The sequence below is a fragment of the Amblyomma mixtum genome, chromosome 9 (genome assembly GCF_055824585.1).
Source record: "Amblyomma mixtum isolate Tamu chromosome 9, ASM5582458v1, whole genome shotgun sequence".
Taxonomy (NCBI): domain Eukaryota; kingdom Metazoa; phylum Arthropoda; class Arachnida; order Ixodida; family Ixodidae; genus Amblyomma; species Amblyomma mixtum.
Genome location: NC_143020.1, coordinates 124,851,008 through 124,876,254, shown reverse-complemented (window position 1 = coordinate 124,876,254; position 25,247 = coordinate 124,851,008). Strand labels below are relative to the sequence as shown.

General features: G+C 50.6%; 2 protein-coding genes across 2 annotated transcripts; one reads left to right on the top strand and one right to left on the bottom strand.

Moving 5' to 3' along the window:
• Positions 1–18,792: 18,792 nt before the first annotated feature.
• Positions 18,793–20,984, bottom strand: LOC149331086 (uncharacterized). Its single transcript, XM_089559553.1, has 3 exons — positions 20,929–20,984; positions 19,464–20,887; positions 18,793–18,911 (listed from the first exon to the last, which is right to left on the bottom strand). Exons 1-3 carry the CDS (start codon positions 20,982–20,984, stop codon positions 18,793–18,795), a joined length of 1,599 nt encoding a protein of 532 aa, XP_089415679.1.
• Positions 20,985–20,990: 6 nt separating this feature from the next.
• Positions 20,991–24,877, top strand: LOC149331085 (uncharacterized; the record flags this gene model as incomplete). The annotated part of the gene is made up of 2 exons (XM_089559552.1): positions 20,991–22,275; positions 24,873–24,877. Coding segments are annotated over 2 exons (1,290 nt in total), but the record flags the coding sequence as incomplete, so codon positions are not given.
• Positions 24,878–25,247: the final 370 nt, after the last annotated feature.

Below are 25,247 nucleotides of genomic sequence, written 5' to 3'. Positions count from 1 at the left end.
TGTATCACGAATGTCTCTAGCGTATTTGTGTTGCGAGCCAAGTATAAGAGTGACGAAAATAAATTCCAACAGCGGAGCGCCTAGGCACCGCGCTGGTCGCATTTCTTTCTGTCGCGGCAGTAGGCTCTGAGATGTAGGTTAAAAGAAATAGTGGACAGTGATTTTTTTTTCGCTGCGCAAACTTGAAAAAAAAGAACTGCTAGTGGATCAGACCCACTCCGTGAAGCAGATGGTTGACGAAAAAGCCGGTACCGTAACGGCGAAATGTGTATCGCAAGTAAATGACGAGATCATTTAAGACATGGAATTCGAGGTAAATACCATTTTTTTTTTTGGCGCAGCCATCTTCGCAAGATACTTAATTTCGTTGGGTGGCTGAGCAGTTCGGTGCATGCAGGTTTGTTGGCCAAATAATAAGAATTTTTTTACCTGTTTCGCTGAATAATCATGGAAATAATTTTTATTTTAACTTAAAATAAAGTGGCCTTAAGGAGACATGCGAGGCTGAAGAGAAAAACTAAAACACGCACGAAATGCTCCTACCAGCTGCTTCCTATATACGGCTAAGAGAAAAAATGCTCTAGTTTGGTCAAGCGCTACAACGGAGATAAGCGGTTGGTATATTTATTTTAATGCCGATTACAGCGCACGCGCATCCCCAAAACAATTAATTTGCAGAGCCATCGGTCATATGCAAGCAAACATTTTGATTATTTTTAGTTTTAGATTTTTTTAGATGTAAAGCAGCTTCGAAAATTGAGCCAGGCGTCACAAGTCTGAACATTGAGGCGATCACTAACCTTTCCTCACACGCGTCTGCATAACGCCGCTAGCTGTTGTTGTCAGCCTCCAAAATAAAAAATGGCAAAAAAAAAATAGTTTCGTTAGCGCGAGCTTTACTAAACACTGCATGCTTAGTGAATTACAGCAAAAACTGCTCAGAATATTACGCGTCCAACATACCAAACGTGTTTAGCAACAGAAAAAAGCTTATTTCACCCTGCCCACAGCAGTTATCGAGGCCTGCCGTTTCTCGTTCTCATCCATTTCATACAATTCCGGACAAACACTTTTGAATAGAAAAGAGCGTATGAACGCATTTTTTTTCATATACTGGAAGATTTCACTATAGCAATCTCCCATCGATAGGCTTGCATTTCTTTTCGTATTAACGTTTTTCCTATCGTCAACTGCTCGATAAAAGCAATGAAAAATTTTTAAGACCATTATCTTCAATATTTCTATTACTGTACGTTACAATTTTCCAATACTAATTTTTTTCCCCCAAGAACGTAGGGCATGTCCAGGAAATCTATAGAATTCCACGGGCAGTCCTTGGCCGTTGATGTTCAGAGAACTACTGTGAGAGCCGCTGACACAACAAGTTTCTACACTCTTAGAACGTCGCGGAATTCCAACCATGACTCACAGCGAGCGGCCCAAGACAAGAATGGCGCGGCAGGTTCCTGGGCCAACGCTGTCAAAAATGGCAAACAGGTGAGCGGTTCAGGCAGGGTTGCCTCCTCCTCCCACCCCCTCTCCCCTGCCCCTCGCTCGGCGGCTGACGCTGAGCTCCACAACCTTGTAGCTTCTCTCCGGGCCCAAAACGAGATGCTACTTGCCAAAATTGAAGCCTTAGAGGCTAGAACAACTCCCCATCCCCCTAGTAACCCCGACACAGAGGCTATGGAGAGCGAGACGGCGGCGACACCGGCTATGGAACCTTCCCTTGCTGAACTCGAAGCCCGTCTCAATGCCAAATTTGACACCTTGTTGGAGACAGCGATGGAACGCCTTATAGCTCGAGTCATGGAGGCTATCCCCTCTATGATCGCTCAACACGTCGCGAGTAACCCCCGCCTTTCTCGCAGAGCCGGTCCCCTTAAGGACGTATCTGGTCGGCCTCTAGATTATCCCGGCGAGTCAATGACCTCGACGATGACGAAGACAGCTGCCCCCTTCCAGGTGCTGAGCTTCAGCCCCTGGTATCTGGCTCGGGGGCAGCCTCACTACCACCTATCACGTCAAAATCTGAGCATGGCGGGACACCCTCGGTGTAGGCGCTCCCCCCTTTCCAAATCGGCTTCCCCCATTACGATTACTCAATGGAACTGTCGGGGGCTCCGGTCCCGTTCCAAGCGCGCCGACCTCCGGCTTTTCCTATCAAGCTTTGAGCATTTGCCAGCGGTGGTTGCCCTCCAAGAGCCAGGGAAAGGCGCCACACTAACAAATTATACGACGTTCCAGCAGGACCCCTCGTCTTGTCTCTGCGTTCATAGAAATTATACAGCCAACCAGGTCGGCTTAGACATACAACTTGAATACTCCTATGTAATGGTGACCCTCCTCCCACTCCGCAAGCAGGACCCACCGTTACACATACTCAATATATACTGCAATCTGAAATTGCCGAATGTATCATTCGCGGACCTCTTTAGCCGCGCGCTGAGAGTTGCGGGTCGGGACCCCCTCCTGATTGTGGGCGATTTCAACGCTCCCTCTCGGATGTGGGGTTACTGCCGTGAAGAGAAGCGGGGACGCAAGTTGGCGGAGCTTGCGTCAACGCTGGGCCTCACTCTTCACACTAACCACATCCATCCAACTCGTATAGGCAACTCCGTGACAAGGGATACGTGTCCGGACTTGACCTTCACCCACAACATTCAGTATGCAGACTGGGTCAACACCGAGGAAACCCTCGGCAGCGACCACTGCCTCCTGAACATTACGATTAGGACCTATCCTTTCGCGCGACCAACAACACAAGCCCGACTCCCAGATTGGACCAAGTTCAGGCAAAATTATAACACTGCAACACCAATACATGAACAAGGCTACCAGTCTTGGTCAGAACAATTGGTCTCTAGCGTTCGCTCCTCCGAAACTCAAATTCAGCTCTCAGAGGCGGTTTCCGATGTGGACAACCACCTGCTCCACCTCTGGGAGGCCCGGCATTGCCTCGTCCGTCGGTGGCGCCGGCAGAAGCACAACCGGAAACTTAAAGCTCGCATCGCCGAGCTCACTCAACGAGCGGCTGAGTATGCGGCCCAACTCGCCGACTCCAACTGGGTGGCACGATGCAACACGGCCGCGCGGCAAATGTCCAGCCGGAACACGTGGCGACTTTTTCGCGCACTAATTGACCCCACGCAAACACGCACGGAAACTCACAAACACCTCCAAAGAGCCATACACAGCTTTCAGGGCAACACAACTCAGTTGGCGCACAAGCTCCGGGACCAGTACTTGTGCACCACCCAGGACCCCCGCGGGCCGGCGTACTCTTATGCAGGTTCTGAGAACGTTGAGCTGGATCAACCGTTCCAGCTCCATGACCTGAGGGCGGCCCTGGCAAAAATGAAACGTGGCACCGCTCCGGGTCGGGACAAAATTACAGTCAAATTGTTAGCCAACCTCCCCGACCCGACATACTTGTCTTTACTGAATTACATTAACTCAATCTGGCTTGGGGAAGTACCACTCCCCATCGACTGGAAGACCGCCCTGGTCACCTTCATTCCTAAACCTGGAAAGGCCATCAACACGGACAACCTCCGCCCCATCTCTCTGACTTCTTGTGTGGGCAAACTCATGGAGACAATGGTACGCGACAGGCTGTCCGAGTTCATGGAATCCAAACATCTTTTCGCAGACACCATGTTCGGGTTTCGCCCACAGAGATCTGCACAGGATGTCCTGCTACAACTCAATCGGGCTGTCCTTGTCCCCGTCGAATGCGCTCACAATGACAAGGTAGTACTCGCCTTGGATTTGAAGGGAGCATTCGACAACGTTACCCACGAGATCATTCTCACCCACCTCTCTCAAACTAACTGCGGCAGAAACGCCTTTCAATACATTCGGCAATTTTTGACAGACAGACAATCTTACATTCGAATCCAGGATAAGGAACATGGCCCTTTTCATTTAGGAACCAGGGGTACACCACAGGGCGCGGTGCTCTCTCCCCTTTTATTCAATCTGGCTATGATGCGCCTACCGGCCCAGCTGGGCACTGTCACCGGTGTACAGCATGCGCTGTACGCCGATGACATCACCCTGTGGGCCACACAGGGTTGCCTTGGAGACATTGAGGCCAACCTGCAGGAGGCGGCGACCATAGTGGACCGTTATGCTCGCCGCTGCGGCCTCCAATGCTCCACCCAAAAGTCTGAATTTGTGCACATACGCCCCTCACCAAAGTGCACAGCCAAAATTTCATTGTCTCTTGAGACAGGTCAAATCCCTGAAAAAATCGAAGTCCGGGTACTGGGGCTCTTTATACATCAAGACAGACGGTCAGAAACAACATTGGCCAAACTCCGTCAGGTGGGGGACCAGGTGTGCCGCTTAGTCCGCCGGGTTTCTAACAAGCGCGGGGGGTTACGATGTAAGGACGCCTTGCGGCTGGCGCATGCATTTGTAACCAGTCGAATTCTATATTCGACTCCATACCTCCACCTGCGGAAGCAAGACGAGGATTCGCTCGAAGTCATCCTCCGCAAAATTATTAAGCGGGCTCTGGACCTCCCCGTGACCACCTCCAACAAGCGCCTCCTGGGGCTGGGCATGGTGAACACATTTCGGGAGCTCCGGGAAGCTCACTTGACCAACCAATACACACGTCTCTCGAAGACATCGTCGGGTCGCCGCCTTCTTGCCCGACTACACATCCAACTGTTAGCAAGAAGTGGCCGGATTCTTTTCGAATTAAGAAAACAGGTTTAATTTAAGACTTAAGGACACAAGAATGAAATAACCGGATTATTGATACGTAGGAGGTTCGGCGGATCTGCAGAGTTGGGAGGGCCTTGCCGACGCGTCTCGTATCGTCGGCGCCTCCCGGTCGTCTCTCTCTCATGCTGCAGCGGTGGGGCTTTTATAGCCTGAGGAACGGTGGCCCCTCAGAACTGGCCAATCCAAAGGCGGCACTCCGAAAGGACCAACCAGCGACCGCGCGGCCAACCGCTTCAAATCTTGCCGCGCGCGCTGGCGTCCGGGAGAGAAGGAAACGGCGCCTCGCTGTCTGGCCTCTTGTGACAAGTCCAGACGTGTTGGTTGAAGATACTTCTCCTTACGACTCCGCTGCCGTAAGGCGCAGCATCGTGGCTTGTCAAGGGGGACGCTCGTAGGAGAAAGTTAGGATGCGGGGCGCCTCGTGGTCGCTGAGCAGGAGCGTTAAATGTCGTGTGCTGGCGTGTTGGGACCGCATGGCTCGTAATAAATGTGAATGCTGACACGGCCTTTCCAAAATTTGCGCCTGTCCTCAGGCGCACGTTGTCGACAGCAATTCTTTGGCGTGCTGGGCGTTCTTCCCCGCGTATCTTGTGGCTTGCGTCCAGCTCGTTCGAATACGCCTTCGCTTCCATCTGGGGAGACGATGCGACTTGTGCGAAGTGCCGTGTTTGTCTTGTTCGTAACGTTTCTTGGTCCAGGGAGTCGGGCTTGTACCGTGATGCTCACCGATACGACGGCGTCGTCGTTTCCACCTGGGGACCTGATGCGACTTATGCGGACTGCCGTGTTTGTCTCGTTCGTAACGTTTCGTGGTCCAGGGAGTCGGGCTTGTTGGATCATTCTGCATCCTGCCGTGCATTCGTCGCGGCGCTGGCTTTATGGATGAGCCAGCTCGTCTTGGCAATGGCTTCTGCATTGTAGTAACTGTAGCAGATGCGAAAGGTCCGTCGTGTCGTAGGGAGCCCGTTCCGTGGCTCGATCTCGGTGACACCGGCTGCTGTACCGTAGTGTCCGTGGCTGGGGCGCGGGGTCCGTTGTGTCGTTGGGAGCCCGTTTCGTTATCTGCTTGCGGTGACACCGGCTGCTGCACCGTAGTGTCCGTGGCAGGGGCTCGGGGTCCGTCGTGTCGTTGGGAGCCCGTTTCGTGGCCCGCTTGCGGCGACACCGTGTGCTGCACCGTAGTGTCCGTGGCAGGGGCGCGGGGTCCGTCGTGTCGTTGGGAGCCCTTTTCGTGGCCCGCTTGCGGCGACACCGTGTGCTGCACCGTAGTGTCCGTGGCAGGGGCGCGGGGTCCGTCGTGTCGTTGGGAGCCCTTTTCGTGGCCCGCTTGCGGCGACACCGTGTGCTGCACCGTAGTGTCCGTGGCAGGGGCGCGGGGTCCGTCGTGTCGTTCGGAGCCCTTTTCGTGGCCCGCTTGCGGCGACACCGTGTGCTGCACCGTAGTGTCCGTGGCAGGGGCGCGGGGTCCGTCGTGTCGTTGGGAGCCCTTTTCGTGGCCCGCTTGCGGCGACACCGTGTGCTGCACCGTAGTGTCCGTGGCAGGGGCGCGGGGTCCGTCGTGTCGTAGGGAGCCCGTTTCGTTGCTGACCTGTGTCGACAGTGGCTGCTGGTCCGTGCTGTCACTCGTATCGTGTGACACTTGTCGTTGAGCAAGAAGCCTCCGCAGATGATCTCTCTCGGCCAGCAGTCTTTCGAATTCCGCCCTCTCGGCTTGGCGGCGAGCATTGTCGTCCATGATCCGCGTCACGATGTCGTCCTTGCGGCCGCTGCACGAAAGTCCTCGGCATCGGAGCTCTACCACCAGTTGCCGTTTCTTCAAGGTGGTCAGTGCGTTGCGTGCTGCCGATGCCAGAAGGGACAGAATGAGCGGGGACTCCAAGCTCACCGTCGGCGTTCTGCTGGGCTCCACGTTGTCGGCTCGGTCTTCGTTCAGGGGTGACGCCTCTGCAGATCCTGTCGACTGCGCCATGTTAGCAAGAAGTGGCCGGATTCTTTTCGAATTATGAAAACAGGTTTATTTTAGGACTTAAGGATACAAGAATGAAATAACTGGATTATTGATACGTAGGAGGTTCGGCGGATCTGCAGAGTTGGGAGGGCCTTGCCGACGCGTCTCGTATCGTCGGCGCCTCCCGGTCGTCTCTCGGTCGTCTCTCTCTCATGCTGCAGCGGTGGGGCTTTTATAGCCTGAGGAACGGTGGCCCCTCAGAACTGGCCAATCCAAAGGCGGCACTCCGAAAGGACCAACCAGCGACCGCGCGGCCAACCGCTTCAAATCTTGCCGCGCGCGCTGGCGTCCGGGAGAGAAGGAAACGGCGCCTCGCTGTCTGGCCTCTTGTGACAAGTCCAGACGTGTTGGTTGAAGATACTTCTCCTTACGACTCCGCTGCCGTAAGGCGCAGCATCGTGGCTTGTCAAGGGGGACGCTCGTAGGAGAAAGTTAGGATGCGGGGCGCCTCGTGGTCGCTGAGCAGGAGCGTTAAATGTCGTGTGCTGGCGTGTTGGGACCGCATGGCTCGTAATAAATGTGAATGCTGACACAACACACCACTCTCATGGAAGAGCGCGTACGTATTCCATCCCAGTGGAGATGCGCCCTCCACGTGCGCCCTCTTCCCGCGAACATGAACCGTGAGGACCATAATGGCCGGCGCCTGGCGCGGGCGGAAGCCCTGGCCCGCCACTATGGATCGAAACCCGGCGTATTCTACGTGGATGCCTCCGGCCCCCACCATGGGGGATGGTTCACGGCCGCGGTCGTCCACGAATCCAAAACAGTGAACGGCCTTACTTTCCGAGCCCGTGACATAACACACGCGGAGGAGGTCGCCATTGCTTTGGCTGCATCTCATTCCAATTCAAAAACAATTATTTCCGACTCGCGAGGGGCATGTCGGAACGTCGAGCAGGGCTGGGTACAGTATCTAGCCTACCGCATTCTCCAAAACAGCGTCTATACCGGGGACCCCGCTCACCGGCGTATCGTTTGGGCTCCTGCTCACATGGGCCTTGAGGGAAATGAGGCAGCTGACGCCGCCGCCCGCGCGCTCTCTCACCGGACATTCCCCTCCGACCCCGACGATCAGGAACTCGAATTCACTCCAGCTTACTCGTTTAAAGACATTTCTTTACTTTATCAATCTGGCCATAGTCTTTATCCCCGCCCGTGTAAAGGTCTCTCAAAGGCGGAGGAGCGGCTTCTGCTTCGCCTATATACAAATACTTTGCTGTGCCCGGCAGCTCTAAAACACTTTGACCCTTCTTTCTCTGGCAGCTGTCCGCACTGTGCGGAGAAGTCTTCGGACATCTACCACATGGTGTGGGCCTGCCCCTCCAACCCTGCTATCCCCCCTCACCCCAACCCAACCCGGGAGGACTGGGAGGCGACCCTGCTTGGCTGTTCTGACCTGCAGGCCCAACGGGCCTTGGTCGCGCGAGCCCGGGCAGCGGCCGACGCCACTGGGGTCCCGAACTAGGGACCTCCACCTAGTACTTGTGAGGGCTGGCCCCCTTTGGGTCAGCTCATACCTCACCTCCCGAAGTTTATCTGTAAATAAATGTTTTCCACCACAACACCTCTTTTGTGCGCCCGCGAGCAGGACGGCGCGTGCTCACAATGAAAGAGAGAGTGCCAGCCGCGCGAGCAGCACGCGCATACCAGTCGACGGGCTGCTGGCTCAATGCGCTCCGCCGGCGACGTGCCCGGACGGAAACGCCAAAATGACCGGCAGGGGAGAAGTGGCGCTGGTGCAGTGGGAGCAAACTTCAGGTGCACTTCCGGTAGCTGACCACTTCTTCCGGGAAGACGGACGCTGCTGTCAAACTTGATGACTGGACCCGGCTGACACCCGGGCCCCTTGGAATGTCTAGTACTGCCGAACGTGGCAGCTAACTTCTTTCTGTATTGAAGGGTACACTGCAGAGCTGGCTGGCTAGATGCGGGGTGGATGACTGACGCCGCTTCCGTGGCTAATTCAGGCGTTGACCCCGCGTGCCTTTCGTGACTCACCGGCATTCCGCTGCAACCACGCCGATTTTTTCCTCACGACGAAGTCGAAACGTAACACCACCCACATGTTCTAAGAATATTGAGCAAATAAAGATGTTTTCAATCAATCAATGTCAGTCCAACGCAACGCTTTTTGAGGAAAGAAAATGGAGCAGTAATTATCTGCCATTTCGGTGGACACCTGCACCGCAGAGGAAGGGAAAAAGTGGGAGGGAAAGAAAAAAGAAAAAGAAGTGCCGTAATGAAGAAGATGAAAATTGTATTTGAGGTAAGGAAATTACGCAGTAACTGTCTCACATATCTGGGGGCGTGCACACCCGTCATCCAGGCGCAGGATGTAACACCGGACGGACGGACGGGAGTATGAGCCATTAAAGGCTTTCGCCTTAAAAATAGATGTCGGCTGGTTAGGGGACGCTTTGAACAGTGCGTCCCTGTAGCCACTTTACACACGACGACCTAGAAGATGAGTGAGCTTGTGGGAGCGTCCGTGTTGTGTACGGACGCTCCCATAAGCTCACAAACACTGATAGCTATCACTATCAGTGTTTCGCCCGGGGTGCAATATTTGTGGAGGCCATGGCTGGCCATGGTTAAGGGGAGAATGGGTGCGCGCCGTTGCTCTCGCACACAACAGTGAGATATAAAATTTCCGCAGTTAGCGACATATCGCTTTCCAAATCTTTCCCACTTGTCGAGAGAATTCCCGGTTATAAATGAAACTTTAATTGCGAAAACAGTGGTCTATATTTAAGCTTACTTTGTGCTAACCTTTTCTTCTTCCTGTTTCTTGTCCAAGCTAACTAGCTCAACAGTACGTGCTAACAGTTCTAGCTAAGCAATACGCCCCATGTGCCAGGTATAACCTCCATGCGTCCGCCATTGGCCGTCTACCACACCTCATTCTCGGTAATCGGCAAATTTATTACTAATAATTGCACCGCACCTTCGGCGGCGAAGACTGAAGAAAAGAAGGGGCCGGCAATCTTGCATATCAAGCTCCGTCGAGGTGCGGCCGCCGTTCGTCAGCTCGTTCCCTTAGTAACAAACGGTACGGCACCGCCGAAGCACAAAGACTTGCATATAGCCATGCACACGGACCTGCACAGCACTTATCAGTCTACGGTAAGTAGTAGTACTTAGTGCGCAGCATTTCTTACCACTCTCCACATGTATGGCGTAGCTATAGAGATAGATGGAAAGAAAGCCAGAGAGGAAGAAAGCATCGTTAATGCAGCACTAGCCCGGTGTTATGTCTACTGCACTGCTCCCATGCGTCCGGTATGCACTGTGAAGAAGGGGTGGTGCAACCAGTCAGTGCGCCCACAATGTGGGGTGGTTTCTAGCCGAGATGAATATGCTCGGGGAGTGGCCGAAGGTGGTCTTAACGAGCGGGAGCCGCCGAAGGTGTGACGATGAGCGTGCGCCTAATTCCTCGACAGTGACGCAAATCGGGGAGGGGGGGGGGGGTCCTGTTCCCCCCCCCCCTCGCCTTAGCTTAGGGTGAGGGGACACAGCATGTGATCGTCCCCCCCCCCCCCCCCCTCCCCCTGTTATTCATACCGGGACTATTCGATCGGCACCGAATTATACGAGCAGCACGCGATAAATGGGAGAGCCGCGGATGCGAGGAAGCTCTCTTCTCTTTCAAAGAATGGTCCAGCAGAATCAGATGTTCAAAAAACAGGGCTCTCATAATTACAGTCTGCCAACAATCAAAGGAAATGCCGTGACTACGGGTTACTGTCTTTAACTCAAAACCGAGCCCTTGCTTTTCTAGCATCGAGTAAATCTGTGGTTGAGATGGATGTTACAGGGTAGTCCTGCGCGTTCGAGGGTCGGCACCGCGCAAGCCCTCGAGGCTTTCTTCGCGGTCTTTCTCTTATTGGGACATTGCGAACGTTTTAACAGTACGCGAGACAGGTGCTGGCAGATGTGACTCTCGCCTTTGCGGCATGCATAAAACTGCTTCATATTAGCTTTCCATCCCTATTTTGAAAAAGGAAATAAGTAGAACACATTGAGCAATGCCTACCGCCGCCACTTTCAGTTTCATAAAAGTGATGGCCCGATTAGAACATTGCGAATGTCCCTTCCATCATCTCTGGCCCACGCCTCCTATGAGGCAAAACTAAAGGAACATGGAGGCTTTGACTATAGAGCGAGGAAGCGATGCTGGTTAAATGCTGTGCATAAAAATAGCAAAACCTCTGAACTTTTACGCTCAAACGGCACAACGCAGAATTTAGATTCGAGGAAAGCTAAAAAACATAACTTTATACTAGGAGCTATAGAGGTTTGCGCGGGCCGGTATATAAACTGTGACCGGTCCTACTCGCTGCAGTCTGGACTCCGAACCCGACCGCGGCCCGCCATCAATTTCTAATGACTGGGGCCGGCTCGTTGCTGATTCTGTCTTCGCTCTTAAAAAAAAAAATAAACACAGCAAGCAGTAAACAGACATCTGTGTAGCAGCTGAAAAAATTGCAGAAAGGAATAAGTGCCACATCGGGTTCGAACCAACGACTTAAGCTGGATAAAACCGAAAAAAAATCGGGTTATAAAATGACCACGGCACACACTCTCTTTCAGAGGTTCGTTAGTCAACTCTTTCGGGGAGAAATTTCTAAAAACACCAGCTCAACGCAAGCGTAACCTGTTCGCCTCGTAAGCGCACTAGGATGGGATTGATTGATTACAAACATCTTTATTTCTTCAATATTCTCAGAACATGTGGGTGGGCCGCGTAGTCCGGTAGTCCACTGGCTGCTGCTGCTGCGCTGGCCCTCCCCACCAGACAGTGCTGACGGTCAGGATCATCGCTGAGCAGAATAGTCTCCCACTGCTCCTCCGAGGGGTTGGGAATGGGGTCAACTAAAGGATTATATTGGCATGCCCATACCATATGGTAGAGGTTAGCTACCTCTCCACAATGTGGACACTGCGGTGAGTATAGTGTAGGGTACCACTGGTGTAATTTAGCTGGTGTTGGATATGTGTTGGTTTGTAGTCTCTTCTAACTTATTGAGGGATTTATGTGGTGTTGGGTACTCCTTTCTGGCTGTTCTGTATGGCGCGAGATTGTCAGCATACACTGCTAAACCTATTAGGTCGCGGCACCCTTCATGGTTATCAGGGGGAGACGCCCGGTATAGAAGAGCTCGGGCATGCCTGTGAGCGGCTTCGTTTCCTCCTGGTAGTTCCGGGTGACCGGGGAACCAGATGACTGAGACTTGGTTGGCTGGATGCTTAGTCAGCAATGACAACCCTGACTTGTGAATTAATCCGCTATTGAAGTTGCGACAGGCGTTCTGGGAATCAGTGAGCACAACGGCGTTGGGGTTAGATGCTGCAGCTAATGCAATAGCTGCCTCCTCTGCGTGAGTGGGGTTGGGCTTCTTAACTTACCTGGCGAGCAGACTTCATGCAGCAGTGCACGAGAAATATGGAATCATGTCGTTTCCAAATAAGGAGAGAGCGCTCGTGAATGTCTCGTGTCCTTTCTTCTGTCCCTTGTCCGTTTTGTGCGCTAACTTCTTCACAAAATGCATCACCAACTAGCCCGGCAGCTTGCTCTCCTGAGCAAGTTGAGCAACCCCCTTACGCTATTCCTTAACGTGTTGGAAATGTTATGTCGGCCAGTGTGGCCGCTGCATCAACGAGCGCTTGGGGGACCATACCCGAAATTTATCAGATGTGAAAGATAAGTACGCACATTTTGGTTGCGAACGTAATGAGCTGCGACGGGTGCGAGGCTCGGTTAAAGGAGACGAAGATTCTTGGCAAGAGCATGGATTAAAAAAAACTGCACGTGTTAGTCCGGAGGCTTTCTACATAAAGAAATTTGGCTGTAGGTGTGTCAGCACTCTATCTTCATCTCTTTTTGCCTCCGAGTTCAATTTTCTAGATTCCGCTACCAGGTAACTGTTTTTGTTCTTTCGCTATTTTTGGCTGCCTGCCTGTTTCTGCGTTCCCAGATGGTTGCCTTTGTTCACCTTCTCCTTCTTGTCACCCTTCTTTCCCCTTGAAACTTCACCTTATATAAAGTGCTTCCTGCCAGTGTTATGGACCTTAGGAACATATACACTTGAGTGCAGTGGGGTCGTGCGGGGACCCTGGGGCGTGCCCCGAATTCCTTGTACAATAAAGTTTTTTTTCTCTCTCTCTCTCCTGGCTTCAATGAAATATCAGTTGTGTGTTAGCGCTTGTGTCTCGTCCTCGTTCCTTTCTTGTGGTATGCATGATTTGGGGCTATTTTTTCTTTAGTCAAAGTACAGCTCAAGGTATCATTTTCTCCTTTACTTCAACCATCGCAAACTATTATAAGCTCCTCAGGGTTAATGGGCGTGAGAGTAACATAGCCACTGGCTTGTCACACAGCCACCGTCCAACGTTTTTTAAGCTTGGTTTGGTTTGGTTCATTGGGGTTTAACATCCCAAAGCGACTCAGGCTATGAGGGACGTCGTAGTGAAGGGCTCTGGAAATTTTGACCACCTGGGGTTCTTTAACGTGCACTGACGTCACACAGCACACGGGCCTCTAACATTTCGCCCCCATCGAAATTCGGCCGCCGCGGCCGGGATCGAACCCGCGTCTTTCGGGCCAGCAGCCGAGTGCCGTAACCCCTGAGCCACCGCTGCGGGGCGTTTTTCCAGCTTGTGCGCACCATCAAGCTGCTCAACGCTTCTCCCTCTTTTTTTTTGTCGCTGATTATAGTGGACAATTAGCGCAAATTTATTCTTCATGCCACCTGAACACATACGGCGGGGTCTTGAAATATACACGAGAAAACGAGATTCGGGCCCCTACAGTGCTCTTCACTAATTACTCTACTTTTGCGTTTCCCTCACGATGGACAGCAATGACGCAATAAAAAAAAAAACTAACTTTTTTTTTTGCGCGTGGCTCTCAGTTGTGAAAAACTCACGCAAGGCTTGGTGATCGTTAAGCAGGCTGTCGAGATTTGAAAACACTTCCGGGCTGACACTGACGAATATGTGATGCTTTTTGGGGTCGCTGTAAGGCGTCAGCGACACAAGTTCAGAAGAATCGACTGTTGGACGAGTTAGTTCGTGACTCGCCCCAAGCCGATAGCGTACGTATGCCGTGCGAGGATAACATCTTTTCATTTTTTTCTTTTGTTAGGATACAAAATGGTAGTAAAATAGGTTGACAGCATTAACGTACGTTTCTATTCAACCCTAAAAAAAAAAATTCGCTGTGGCTTAGCTTGGTTAAGCCCGGTAATTGCGAGAGCAATATCCGTACCTACGCCATGGTTCAGCTGGTAGTGTAGCTGGTGGTGGTGCTTGTGGTTAGACTTGTGGTTATGCATCGGTTATACAATTCAATCAAATCCAATACAATGCAATGCTATGCAATCCATTCCAAACCAATCCAATCCAACCCAACCCAATCTAATCTAATCCAATCCAATCCAATCCAATGTATTCCAATCTAATGCAATCAAGGTCAATGGTGGTCACCGCCCCGGCACGATGGTGGTCACCGCCGCGGCACGGCAAAGGCGTAAAAGTGCAAGTAGTATTGCCTTCGCAATAAGAACTAAGCCCGAACAGGCTCATATGTAGAGTTTGCAGCCTGTCTGTCCTCAACCTTCTGTTCCTTTCTGGTGGTCACTGCCGCTCCCTTTGAAGCTTCGCTAAAACCTGAAGTGGTTATACTATCTGCGCGTGAAACATAAATATGCAGCGGTAACACACAACATGATTTATTCGAACATACAGAAGGAAGCATGAAAAAAAACAAGCGCCAAGAGTGCCAGGGGAGGCAATTAGCAGACCTTTAGGGTCTAATTAGTCGGCCGGACTGCGCCTTGGGGCTACCCACCGGTTCCGCTCCCTCCACAGACATAAACGACTCGAAGCACTTCTTGGCAAAAGCTCTTTCGCCTCCTCATCATCAGACTTGCGCGCGCGGCGAAGCCTTGTGCCATCCATTTACAACTAAGGTTAGGAATCAGTCCTGTTTTAATAAGCGCCGTCTTCGCATTTCCGAACAAAGAAACTGTCGCTGTGAACAACTGTTGCCAATGAACTGCCGATCAGTCACCCCACTTGAATTTCACAAGGTTGCTATACCCCTCTGGAGGGAAAAGTTCAAATTCTAAGAGAACTGTGCTATTTTGCAGTTCAAAACTTAAATTACAAGCTGAAAAGACCCCTGAAGATTTGGGCCTTAGTTTTAGTGAACAACATTCTGGACGCATCGCAGATTCTTCCCCAAGTCTGCTGCTTTACTGTAATCTTCTCACACACAAAAAATCTGCACAGTGCATTTTCAACGGGAAGTTGTTTATGAACAGTTTTTTCATATATCATTAGACTCCATTATAGCAATCAATATACCCGCAGATCTCCTCGGAATGCTTACATTTCTTTTTGCTATTCGCGTTTTTGCTATCTTTAGAAACGTTCGCCTTTTGATTTCTCTGGCAGTCTTATCCGCTCCATCCCAGCGCAATTGGCGAACTTTAAAAGGAAGATTTGGCTAGTCTACGGAATGACGAACCATTACCTACAATGTTTTCATAACAATACTTAACAATACTGCACAGTTGCCGCACAATTAAAACTGATGTCCGAAAGTCCTGGACCCGGGGGGGGGGAGTCTGAGAAGGCAAAGCAAAGTTTTCCATGGTAGAAGCGCAGCACACTTCTGCTGGACTGCCTTTTGTTTAAGTTTGTCTGAATAAAGAATGTCTCATGCAGAGCGACATTTCAAACTCTACACTGCCTAGCAAACGATGTAAGTAGTGATGTACTACTCGTGCAGCTTGCTTGAACGCAAATAGTGGAAGCTAATACGGAGGGGCCCCTGAAATAGGGCTTTAGCAAGATGTCTTTCTTCAAGGCAGAAGAGATGCCCGCCGCAGCAGCTGGGTAGAAACTCGCGGGTTCGACACCCATTCCCAGTGGCCGCAGGGCAAAGGAGGAGAGACAGCCGATATGTTTCCAAATAATTTCGGTGCTCGTTAAAGTACTCGAAAAATGATCGAAATTTTTACAGATGGCTTTAACCATAAAGATTGGTTCGTAGCCTCGAGTTTAGGTCGAACACTTCGAAAGCACACTTCAAGAAATAAGCTGCACGCAACATCTCAGAGCAGCCATATTTCATCTTTCGTATAGCTTATTACCGCAGCAGCGAACAGCGTGGAAAATAAATCATTTCAACATACAATGAAGAAAACGCTTATAAGCAAACACGACATGTAATCTACGTTTAAGAACCCTTCAACCACAACTCTGTAGGCCATGCAACAGACACGCGCCAAAGGAGGTCAGGCATATGCGGTTTGAACTCTCACGTGTCGAAAAATATACGCATGGATATTCACGCTGCGCGCGTGCGGCATGTATATGCCCATCCACCGTCTGTGTTTATAGTACGTGTCTATGGCGAATAAATTAAATTTTGTGGCTTTCATGGCATCATAATAAATGGGTTTCTGTGCTATTAACCCACTGAGAATTCGAGGCTGCTTGCAAAGAAGGCTCCGAACTTCGTTTTGTTTGAATGCGAAAGGTCCTATTGCTAGGAAAGCCGGCGGTGTGTGCGTGTGTGTGTATTTGTGTGTACTTGCAGATGGCACAGAAGATCCCAGCGATGGCAAAAGCAAAAAAGGGGCTGACGTCACTAAGATGCCATATTACGCACATAGTAAGTCGAGCACCGCCATTTCAGACAATCGTATACGTACGTACATGTCGTTCATCTATATATACTCTTCGTTGGTCGACCCCAATGTGGCGCCAGTTTTTTGGACAACATTCCTACCAAAACTGCCACGCAACCGTTTGCGGTACAGCGTTCTGGGTGGTGTGATACGATTTCTCGTTGCATATATATGTATAGGCTTACAAGTGCTAGTCAAATTGGAGACGAGCTTGCGACAGGGAATCAAACATACGACATGTACGCCTTCAATTATATGCCTTCCCATACTCTTAAGGCGCTATTGAGGTGTACCCTGCTATCACCAAGTCCACACAAACCCCTCCTGTACCCTCTGCCACCACTCCAAAGCCACTCTCGACCATATCCTTTTCCTCTGCCCGGTGGACCCTCCCCCGCGGGGCCTGGAGCACCTTACCACTTGGGAGGCTTGGGAGACCCTACTGCGCTCCGAGGACCCGGCCAAGCAAGCCATCGCCACATGCCGGGCTGCCAGCGTCATGAGCCTCCGGGACATGAACGTTTGAATGTAGTGGGGCTGTGCGTGGGCCCAAACTCCCCAGTTTCAAATAAAGTTTTCACCACCACCGATGTGTGAGAGATTTACTGCGCCGTTTCCTCTCCTCAAAACCCAATTTTCGGATCAAAATTAGGATGTGACCGTTCGTCGCACATCATTCCGAGGGGTGTCATACGCGTGTGTGTTTTTGTGGGTGGCGCGTGTGTGAATGGGTGTCAGTGCACACAGGGACAGCAATGTTTACACATTTCCACACGTAAGTAGTCTCAGGTGTCTCTGCCGAATTTTTTTCGGCTACATTTCATACGACGCACTTTTGACTGGCTGGAATGCAATCGGATTGCAACAGCTTCGTCTGCATCACCAGTGCTTTCCACGTGTAGTAAATGCTGCTGAATCAACAGCGTCTAGAGACACCCACAATGACCGGCTTTCATATGCGCACTTTTCTGAACACTTTGGAACATCGACCTCCAAATGTACGTTGAAGCGCAATGAGCAAGGCGTAGAGGGTCTAGATTGGTTTATTGGTTTATTGGGGTTTAACGTCCCAAAGCAATTCAGGCTATGAGGGACGCCGTAGTGAAGGGCTCCGGAAATTTCGACCACCTGGGGTTCTTTAAACATCGCGCAGTACACGGGCTTCTAGAGTTTCGCCTCCATCGAAATTCAGCCGCCGTGGCCGGGATCGAACCCGCGTCTTTTGGGCCAGCAGTCGAGCGCCGTAACCACTGAGCCATCGCGGCGGGGCCATGTAGTGGCTAGAGGGTCTGCAAATAAGGTACAAGCCTGCGGCTCTGTGCTTCAGCAGGGCGGCAGTAGCGAGGGGTGCGACGGAAGAGGGAGGGGGGGGGGGGGAAGTGGCTCGTGCTGGAGACAAACTTCGCCGCAACTCCGCTCCACCCATGTGGGGCAGGTGATGGATTGGCACAAGCGATCGCTGCCACCGATAAGTGTCCCGCAACCAGTTATTACCGCGGTGTGTGTGGGGTGCGCGTCTCGGTCGCGGTAGCTCAAGTCGACGCGCGTGGTGTATACATGCTACCATAAATTGCGCAGAGATGTTAAGGAGATACACAAGGACCCGTGGGCTCGAAGAGGTAAGAAGTATGCGATGCAAAGCGAGTGGGGTGCAGTCTAAGGCGTTCAGTAGCTGAGTGCATGCACAGCGAATAGGCGCTGATGCCTGATGTCATCGCAGCACAAATGTTATCGACAAAGTCTGCAGGCTGGTAGTCTTTTTAGCGACAGTTGTGAGTTTCGCTTTCTGCGAAGACAGCAAGCACTTGAATGCTCACGTGACGGACGTCGCATCTAGGGTACACAGGTAAGTGAAACACTCCACGCGAGTATGTGCAGTTTATTTAAAACGCCACCTAACAAAGTATTGTGGAATACAGAAAGTTCTAAGTCGTAAGTTATGGAATACCTGGTATTGTGTTGCCAAAGGAGTTGTACCAAGGCGCATGCATTCACAAATTTTAACTGGGTGTGAGACTGGGAGTAATCAGAATTCCGAGCGACGTGCAACCAACAGGGGTGCGATTACGTGTCGCTCTCAATTTTTGTCGCAATTTTGAGAGTGTGACGTCAAAATGACGACACCACGAGACGCTGACCGCAGAATCAACCAATTAGCAGCAAGCTTGCGGTGGCTAGTAGCAGGGCTCCATCTAGGAAGCATTAAGTTGCACAATAAGAGACCGTATGCTAAAATTTTGCTGTAAACACGCCATTAATAAAATGAACAATGTTTTATTTTCCTAACAAACTATGTTTCAAACTTAACAACATGAAGCAAAGCAAGAAGCGTCTTTAGTTTTGCAATTAAGTTTGCTCTTCAATCACTTTTGCTCCCGCGAGTGTGGGCTGACGCTGGAAAAGCGTCGGCTCGGTGGCGTGAGCTGCCGCCCGATTCAGAGAGTTCACCCTTATCCCTCCATGAACTAAGAACGAAAACCACGCAAAGGACGATACACAGGGAAGAAGTAGACAGGACGAGCGCGGACTTGCAACTGTTTATTGAAACACATCTTCCTTCCATCACCAACCCTACGCATGCGCAACAAGCAATCTCTATCTAATCGAGTTCAGGAACTTCAGTTCCTTCTTGTACAGATGGACCGAAGCCTCGCTTACACACTTTTCGGGCCCATATCTATCAATCTGCCAGGCTTCGATGACCTCACGGGTTTTCTGGTCTTTGGCCCTTCCGATTATCTTTGTGCGCTCAAAGAGTGGCGTGCATTTATTGTCACACGAAAGACAGTGTTTTGGCAAATGCATGCCGCTGTGAGAGCCCAACGAATTTTTATGTTCTTGTAGGCGCTTATTAATGCAGCGTCCCGTTTGCCCAAAGTAAACTGAGCCGCAACTAAGCGGGATTTCGTACACTACTCCCATTCTACAGGACACAAACTTGATTTTGTGGTTAACACCACAGCCTGCTTTTGTTCTTGAATCATTGTTAGTTAGCGCGCACAAACGGGACAGCTTACAAGGCGCCGAAAAGAAGATTTCCACTCCGAATTTCCCTGCCACTCTCTTCAGGCCATGCGAGGTCTTATGTACATAGGGCAGTACTTCAAACTTCCGCCTCTCACGAATGACAGGTTCTCGAGCACTAGAAGTTGGGACGAGGGTTTTCAACAGAGACCCGGCAGCGGCCTGCAGAAGCGACGAGGGAAACCCAGCAGAACTTAGGCGTGCAACTTGAGCGGAAAAGCTGAGTGAAATCTTGTGAAAACAGGACTTAAATAACGATGACCTCAAGCAGGATGAAGCAATTCCTCTCTTAATAAGCTTGGAGTGACAGGAGTCATAGGGTAAAAGGGCCTTTTTTGTTCTAGGCATGTACATCCAACACAAGTGGTCCGGTTCACTGAAAAACAATCTCAAGTCCAAGAACTGTAAGCAAGAGTTCTCAGGCAATTCTACAGTAAAATTCAAACTGGAAGCCTTGGATTTAAAAGACGATAAAACTTCATTAGTGACCTCTTGTGGGTTGTCATTGGGATTCATTTTTAAGAGTATTAAAAAATCGTCTACGTATCGGAAAACTCGCGCGATGCGGTCGTCAGTTAGCGCCTGTGAGAGTGAACAGTCAACTTCCGCTAAATATATTTCAGTGAGAACTGGTGCCACACTCGACCCTATACAAATGCCTCGTTTTTGCACATAGAATTTATCCTCAAAACTCACTAGCGTTGAAGAGAGGTACACATTCAACAGTTCCATGAAACCTTCTATCGAAATGCCGCAGGCATTTTGGAACCCCACAACCCCCAAACGCTCTATACAGTTGCTGACCGCCTTGAGCAGTTCATTGTGAGGAACCGAGTAAAACAGCTCCTCAATGTCAACCGAGAAGCCGTAATTGACACCTGGCATGCCTTCTTTGAAAATTTTCACCATTCCGTCCGAGCTGGTGATCTTGTAGGGGTCTTCAGGCGACAGACTCTTCAGGTGTCTTTGAAGGTATCGGCTAACAACTGCTTGCCAGGTTCCTCTCTCCGTTACGATTGCTCTAAAGGGGCATTCCAGCTTATGACTCTTTGCACTAAAAAACACAGTGAGCACATGCACCTTGTTACTCATCACTTCATTCTTCATCCGCTCAAGCTTCAAATCATCTAAAAGCGCAACCGCTTTGGCCTTCGCCTTCGTCGGCTTCACATCCGCAACTCGGAAGTTCTTGTTGATCGCTGTTAGTGCCTTCTCCCCGAATAGTTTCCGCGGTAGGACCACGAAGCCGCCTTCTTTGTCGGACAAAAGAACCCGTAGCCCAGAATCACAAATTGAGCCAGCCACTCTTCTCAGCACGGAAGTGCAGTCCTTCTTTTTCTGAAAGGTGTTGCTCACTGAATCAACTCCTTCCGAAAGGCAGCATCCTTTCTCTTCCCCTTCTACCTTGTCAGCGATCCTGTGAACCGAAGCCAAAAGCTCAGGTTTGCTGAGCGGTACTTCCAGGCTGAACTTAGGTCCCTTCCTGAGGACCCTTTCGGTGTCGGTTGGAACATTCTGGGCTACGGGTTCTTTTGTCCGACAAAGAAGGCGGCTTCGTGGTCCTACCGCGGAAACTATTCGGGGAGAAGGCACTAACAGCGATCAACAAGAACTTCCGAGTTGCGGATGTGAAGCCGACGAAGGCGAAGGCCAAAGCGGTTGCGCTTTTAGATGATTTGAAGCTTGAGCGGATGAAGAATGAAGTGATGAGTAACAAGGTGCATGTGCTCTCTGTGTTTTTTAGTGCAAAGAGTCATAAGCTGGAATGCCCCTTTAGAGCAATCGTAACGGAGAGAGGAACCTGGCAAGCAGTTGTTAGCCGATACCTTCAAAGACACCTGAAGAGTCTGTCGCCTGAAGACCCCTACAAGATCACCAGCTCGGACGGAATGGTGAAAATTTTCAAAGAAGGCATGCCAGGTGTCAATTACGGCTTCTCGGTTGACATTGAGGAGCTGTTTTACTCGGTTCCTCACAATGAACTGCTCAAGGCGGTCAGCAACTGTATAGAGCGTTTGGGGGTTGTGGGGTTCCAAAATGCCTGCGGCATTTCGATAGAAGGTTTCATGGAACTGTTGAATGTGTACCTCTCTTCAACGCTAGTGAGCTTTGAGGATAAATTCTATGTGCAAAAACGAGGCATTTGTATAGGGTCGAGTGTGGCACCAGTTCTCACTGAAATATATTTAGCGGAAGTTGACTGTTCACTCTCACAGGCGCTAACTGACGACCGCATCGCGCGAGTTTTCCGATACGTAGACGATTTTTTAATACTCTTAAAAATGAATCCCAATGACAACCCACAAGAGGTCACTAATGAAGTTTTATCGTCTTTTAAATCCAAGGCTTCCAGTTTGAATTTTACTGTAGAATTGCCTGAGAACTCTTGCTTACAGTTCTTGGACTTGAGATTGTTTTTCAGTGAACCGGACCACTTGTGTTGGATGTACATGCCTAGAACAAAAAAGGCCCTTTTACCCTATGACTCCTGTCACTCCAAGCTTATTAAGAGAGGAATTGCTTCATCCTGCTTGAGGTCATCGTTATTTAAGTCCTGTTTTCACAAGATTTCACTCAGCTTTTCCGCTCAAGTTGCACGCCTAAGTTCTGCTGGGTTTCCCTCGTCGCTTCTGCAGGCCGCTGCCGGGTCTCTGTTGAAAACCCTCGTCCCAACTTCTAGTGCTCGAGAACCTGTCATTCGTGAGAGGCGGAAGTTTGAAGTACTGCCCTATGTACATAAGACCTCGCATGGCCTGAAGAGAGTGGCAGGGAAATTCGGAGTGGAAATCTTCTTTTCGGCGCCTTGTAAGCTGTCCCGTTTGTGCGCGCTAACTAACAATGATTCAAGAACAAAAGCAGGCTGTGGTGTTAACCACAAAATCAAGTTTGTGTCCTGTAGAATGGGAGTAGTGTACGAAATCCCGCTTAGTTGCGGCTCAGTTTACGTTGGGCAAACGGGACGCTGCATTAATAAGCGCCTACAAGAACATAAAAATTCGTTGGGCTCTCACAGCGGCATGCATTTGCCAAAACACTGTCTTTTGTGTGACAATAAATGCACGCCACTCTTTGAGCGCACAAAGATAATCGGAAGGGCCAAAGACCAGAAAACCCGTGAGGTCATCGAAGCCTGGCAGATTGATAGATATGGGCCCGAAAAGTGTGTAAGCGAGGCTTCGGTCCATCTGTACAAGAAGGAACTGAAGTTCCTGAACTCGATTAGATAGAGATTGCTTGTTGCGCATGTGTAGGGTTGGTGATGGAAGGAAGATGTGTTTCAATAAACAGTTGCAAGTCCGCGCTCGTCCTGTCTACTTCTTCCCTGTGTATCGTCCTTTGCGTGGTTTTCGCTCTTAGTTCATGGATTACCAACTAGCCCCCCATCGTACACTCCTTCAGTTTATCCCTCCACCCACATATTCAGCCATCGTAAACATGGCAGCCAGAAAAAAAAACAGCTGATTCCACGGCTGTCCTTTTTTTTTTTTTTACACATTACGTAGAATCAAGGAACTGTGTGGACGTCTTAAGTGCGCGGAAAAATCTATTTAAAGGCAGTGATTGCTACGGGTCTGCCGAGATCAATTTGCAAGGAGCGCGTGGCTCGAAAACCGGCGAAGGCAAGTTCACACTGGCGAGTCGCAAACGTCGCACGACCGATTTCCGTCAATTAGTTACGGTTTCCGAAGCACATGTAAAGCGGGGAGGGAGCGTAACAAATCGATTTAAGCCTGTCGCGCGACCTCCGCGACTCGCCAGTGCGAACTCACCTAGCCTGCTATCGATAGTAAATGTGCTCTAAGGGTGATGCCTGGTTCTATTTATTTTTGTTCAGAAAATACCAGGAGACCATAAATAATCACACTGCAGCAACTGCCGAAATACGGGAGCAGACCGGTGCAGCTGCTGGGAAATTGCAATCTCACTGCGGGAATTAGGAGCCGGCACACCCGGACACTGCGGCAACAATCACTCTTCCGCCTCGTAACCAACTCATGCCGCCCGCTTCGGGTTAAGCACTTGATATTCGTGTTGGTGTTGTTGCCGTTCCGTTCGGATGATGCTCGGATGACGCCGCCGGGGATACTGCGGTGGCGAAAGTTTAAGCGAAGGAAGCCCACCTCCTCCGCCACCGCAGCCTTGTCTTGGGGGTCTCGCCGGAAAGCGCGCACCTTCTGCGACTTAACTTTTACACTGGTCTCCGCAACCCGCCGCAAACGCTCACAGTCGGTTGGGCTACGCCGACGTTTACTTCATTTGCTACGGTGCCTTGAAACCCACCGGCGGCGAAGGCGCGCTTAGCACTTGCCGCTTCACTGACCGCGCACTCACGCGCACACCTCCAAGTTCAACGGCAAGTTCGACGCACAGCCATTGTGCAGTCTCCTCCCTATGTCAAAACGTCGAAACAACTCGTCCCGCACGTCAAAACTGTCTTCACGCACCCTCTTACACAGTTGCTCGCGCGGCCACCGGCGATGTAAAAGCCGCCATTTTCTGTCTCAGATGGTTTGAGACCACTCGTTGTAGTCGCAAAACATCGTCTCAATCCGCTCGCATAAATAGCAACGTAAGCAACGTCAACACTTCTGGTGCAATTATGACGTCCGCCGGTGACGTAAAAAATCAATATGGCCGCTGGTCACGGCCGACCAATAGGAACGGGGCAAATGAGACGCTTTTTGAGACACTTTCCAATTGAGACGATTTTGAGCGATTCGTAATCACGCCCCTGCTTTAAGACAAGGATCACGACGCTGACCGCATATAGCTTATGAGTAGGCCCGCATCATCCAAAATAATGTCCGCGGCTGTTCTATTGGTCCGTAACTAAGCCCGTTCTTCGCAAGCTGGCACCACCTATACCCGCAAGGTTGTAAACCCGATCAGTCTTTTTAGGCCTGCCAACACTGCTTGTTTTTCACTTCGCATGGCGTCCACTCCACTAGACTACAGCAGAACTATGCGCGGTTTTCTTTATGCTCCGCATATTGCACATCCCTCCCGTCTTCAGCTATACAGGGTAACAGCTGGCGTTTGTGCTCTCGAAAAAGCACGCCCTCTGAATTGAAACGTGAAGTGCGTATGAACTCAGACGGCCGACGCCAAAAAGCGAGGGCTAACAAGCGGCTGCATCTGCTCTGACAAGAAGTAGGCAACGACATCGAAGCCCGCCACCTCCCTCCCTCCCTCCTTCATTCTTACACGCTGTGGTCGTTCAGACTCCTGCAAGGTCGTCGGCGCTGTCACAACGCGAAAACGCGCCAATTACGGACACAGCACCTGTGGATCTGGTCAGCTGTCTGCAGAGTAAAAGCAAAAGTAAAAATAGCAACTGTGTGGGTCTGGACTGGGGGGTTTTCTCTGCTGGCTTTGAGCTACATGACTGGCGTTGATTGCAGCTTAGGAGCTCGCACCTGTTTCCGCCCGCGCTGTCGCGGTGAAATTTAATTTCACGCCGAAAATGTTAAACATAGTTTTGAGCATCGACGCAGGCATTTCGCTTCAGCGCAAAAAAATCTACAACCGCGAGAAAACGAGGTGTGTGTTTCGGGTACTCCGATTAGCGTTGTCCAGAGTACCGGGTGCTGTTGACAATTTATTTTATTTACTTATTTATTGAATACTGCCAGCCTTAGTAGGCCCAGGCAGGAGGGGCAATACAATGAGATACAAGGCAAATTAACATTTAGCACACAAACTAAAAGATAAACAAAACAAAGACAACCCATGCACGATTCGAACAAATAAAATAGGCAAATTGAACACAATGTCTC